Source organism: Monoraphidium neglectum (genome assembly GCF_000611645.1).
Source record: "Monoraphidium neglectum strain SAG 48.87 unplaced genomic scaffold scaffold02007, whole genome shotgun sequence".
Classification (NCBI taxonomy): Eukaryota; Viridiplantae; Chlorophyta; class Chlorophyceae; order Sphaeropleales; family Selenastraceae; genus Monoraphidium; species Monoraphidium neglectum.
In genome coordinates, this window is record NW_014011621.1 from 1 (window position 1) to 1,705 (window position 1,705).

General features: G+C 64.0%; 1 protein-coding gene across 1 annotated transcript in view; it reads right to left on the minus strand.

Moving 5' to 3' along the window:
- Positions 1–251: 251 nt before the first annotated feature.
- Positions 252–1,705, minus strand: part of MNEG_9638 (Ca2+ transporting ATPase, plasmamembrane) — a gene marked incomplete at both ends in the record, with an annotated part of 10,309 nt that continues 8,855 nt past the window's right edge. The window contains 4 exons of the mRNA XM_014041890.1: positions 252–306; positions 425–503; positions 798–874; positions 1,310–1,427. Of these exons, the coding sequence (XP_013897344.1) occupies positions 252–306; positions 425–503; positions 798–874; positions 1,310–1,427 (329 nt within the window). The remainder of the gene's footprint in view (positions 307–424; positions 504–797; positions 875–1,309; positions 1,428–1,705) is intronic.

The window sequence follows — 1,705 nt, forward strand, 5'->3', positions numbered from 1 at the left end:
GGTATGAGGTATGAGGATTTGGGGCTTTGGGAAACTGAGGGGAGTTTGGACATTGGGGTACTGAAAATCGCGGACGCAGCTCTGCCTGGCTGGTTGCACGAGGCTTCCAGGTGCCTGATTGGACTCGCCCACGGCCAACCCCCCACCACGCGCACCCAAAACAAGCAGGCGCGCAGACTGCAGCGCACACATGCATGTCTGCTGAACCCCCCTGAGGCCCACGGAGGCGCGAGAGGTGAGGATAGCTTCTTTCAGCCGGTGCTCCAGCAAAAACAGATGACCTCGAAATGAGCCCCCGGCGAACAGCTCGGACAAGCAGGCGGGGAGGCGGGGAGGCGGAGGGGCCGGTGGCCCACACGCACCCGTGGGGCTCTCTGTGGCGAGTGCCAGTGACGCGAGTGAGTCCATAATGAGGTTGACCCACAGCATCTGCACCGCGCTGAGCGGGGACGACCGCAGCAGCACCGCGCCGCCCGCAGCGACGGACACCGCCACCACATTGGCTGCGGGGGCGAGGGCGGGGGTTCGCGGGCGCGGATTTTGTGCGCGTGCATATTTGCGTGCATGCATGTGTTTGGGGGGGCAGGGTCAAGTGGGGGTACAAGATGGGTGGTGGTGGAGTTAGAGCTGTTGGGTTGTCTGCGGGGTGGGACGGTGCCTGCTGCACTGCCATGGCGGCAGGGATTCCCGGGTGTGGTCTGATCAGGGCACCCCGTCTTGCTGAGGCGACACACATCGGCACTGCATGTATTCTCTGCATTTGGGCGTTCGCCAATTGCATGGGAAAGGCCGATCACCTGTGAGCTGGAACTGCAGGAACTTGGTGACTGACGCGTACACATTGCGGCCCCACTTGACGGCGCTCACGATGGACCTGCAGGGTTTGCGTGTGGACACAATGTGTGTGTCTTTTGTGTGTGTGTGTGTGTGTGTGTGTGTGTGTGTGTGTGTGTGTGTGTGTGTGTATGCACATGCATGCATGCATGAGTGTGTGTGTGTACGTGTGTGTGTACGTGTACATGTGCAGAGGAAAAGGGGGGGTCACGGCGGCCAGGTGCCCAGGAGCTCGGGGATTTCAACCCCTATTGCCCCAACCCGCGCGAGTTTGCCGACGTGCCAACCCACGCAGGCGCGCGTCCCCCAACTGGGTTTGGGGTCTAGTATCTAGGTGTCAGGCGTGCCTGAAACCTAGATACTAGGTTTCATCTAGGTTTCAGGCGCGCCTGACGCCGTCCTCGATCCCCCCCACCGGCCCCACCCCTTCAAGTCCTATCTGCGACGTGCCCGGCCGTGCACGCGCTGCGCGCACCTGAAGTTGTTGTCCAGCAGCAGTATGTCCGACGCGTCGCGCGCGATGCACGTGCCCGCGGCCATCGCAAACCCTACGTCCGCCGCCGCCAGCGCGGGCGCGTCGTTGGTGCCGTCGCCTGGCGCGGGCGGCGGTGGATGGGGGACCCCAAGAGGTGGGTGGCGGCGCAAGTGTTCGGGGGAGCACGCGTGGATGGGTGGGTGACTGACGGCTCGTAAATTCAACTCCTGTGGCGCCGAATCTGGCCTGGTAGAAATACACTGTCCAGCGCTTGCCTGGGACACAGCGCCGCCCGGCCCGCCGCTGCGACGGTGGCCGGGCCGCGCGGCCCAGGGGCCAGGGGCCAGGGTCGGGGGGGCACTCTCGTGGTCCCCAACTGGTCGGAATCACGAGAGC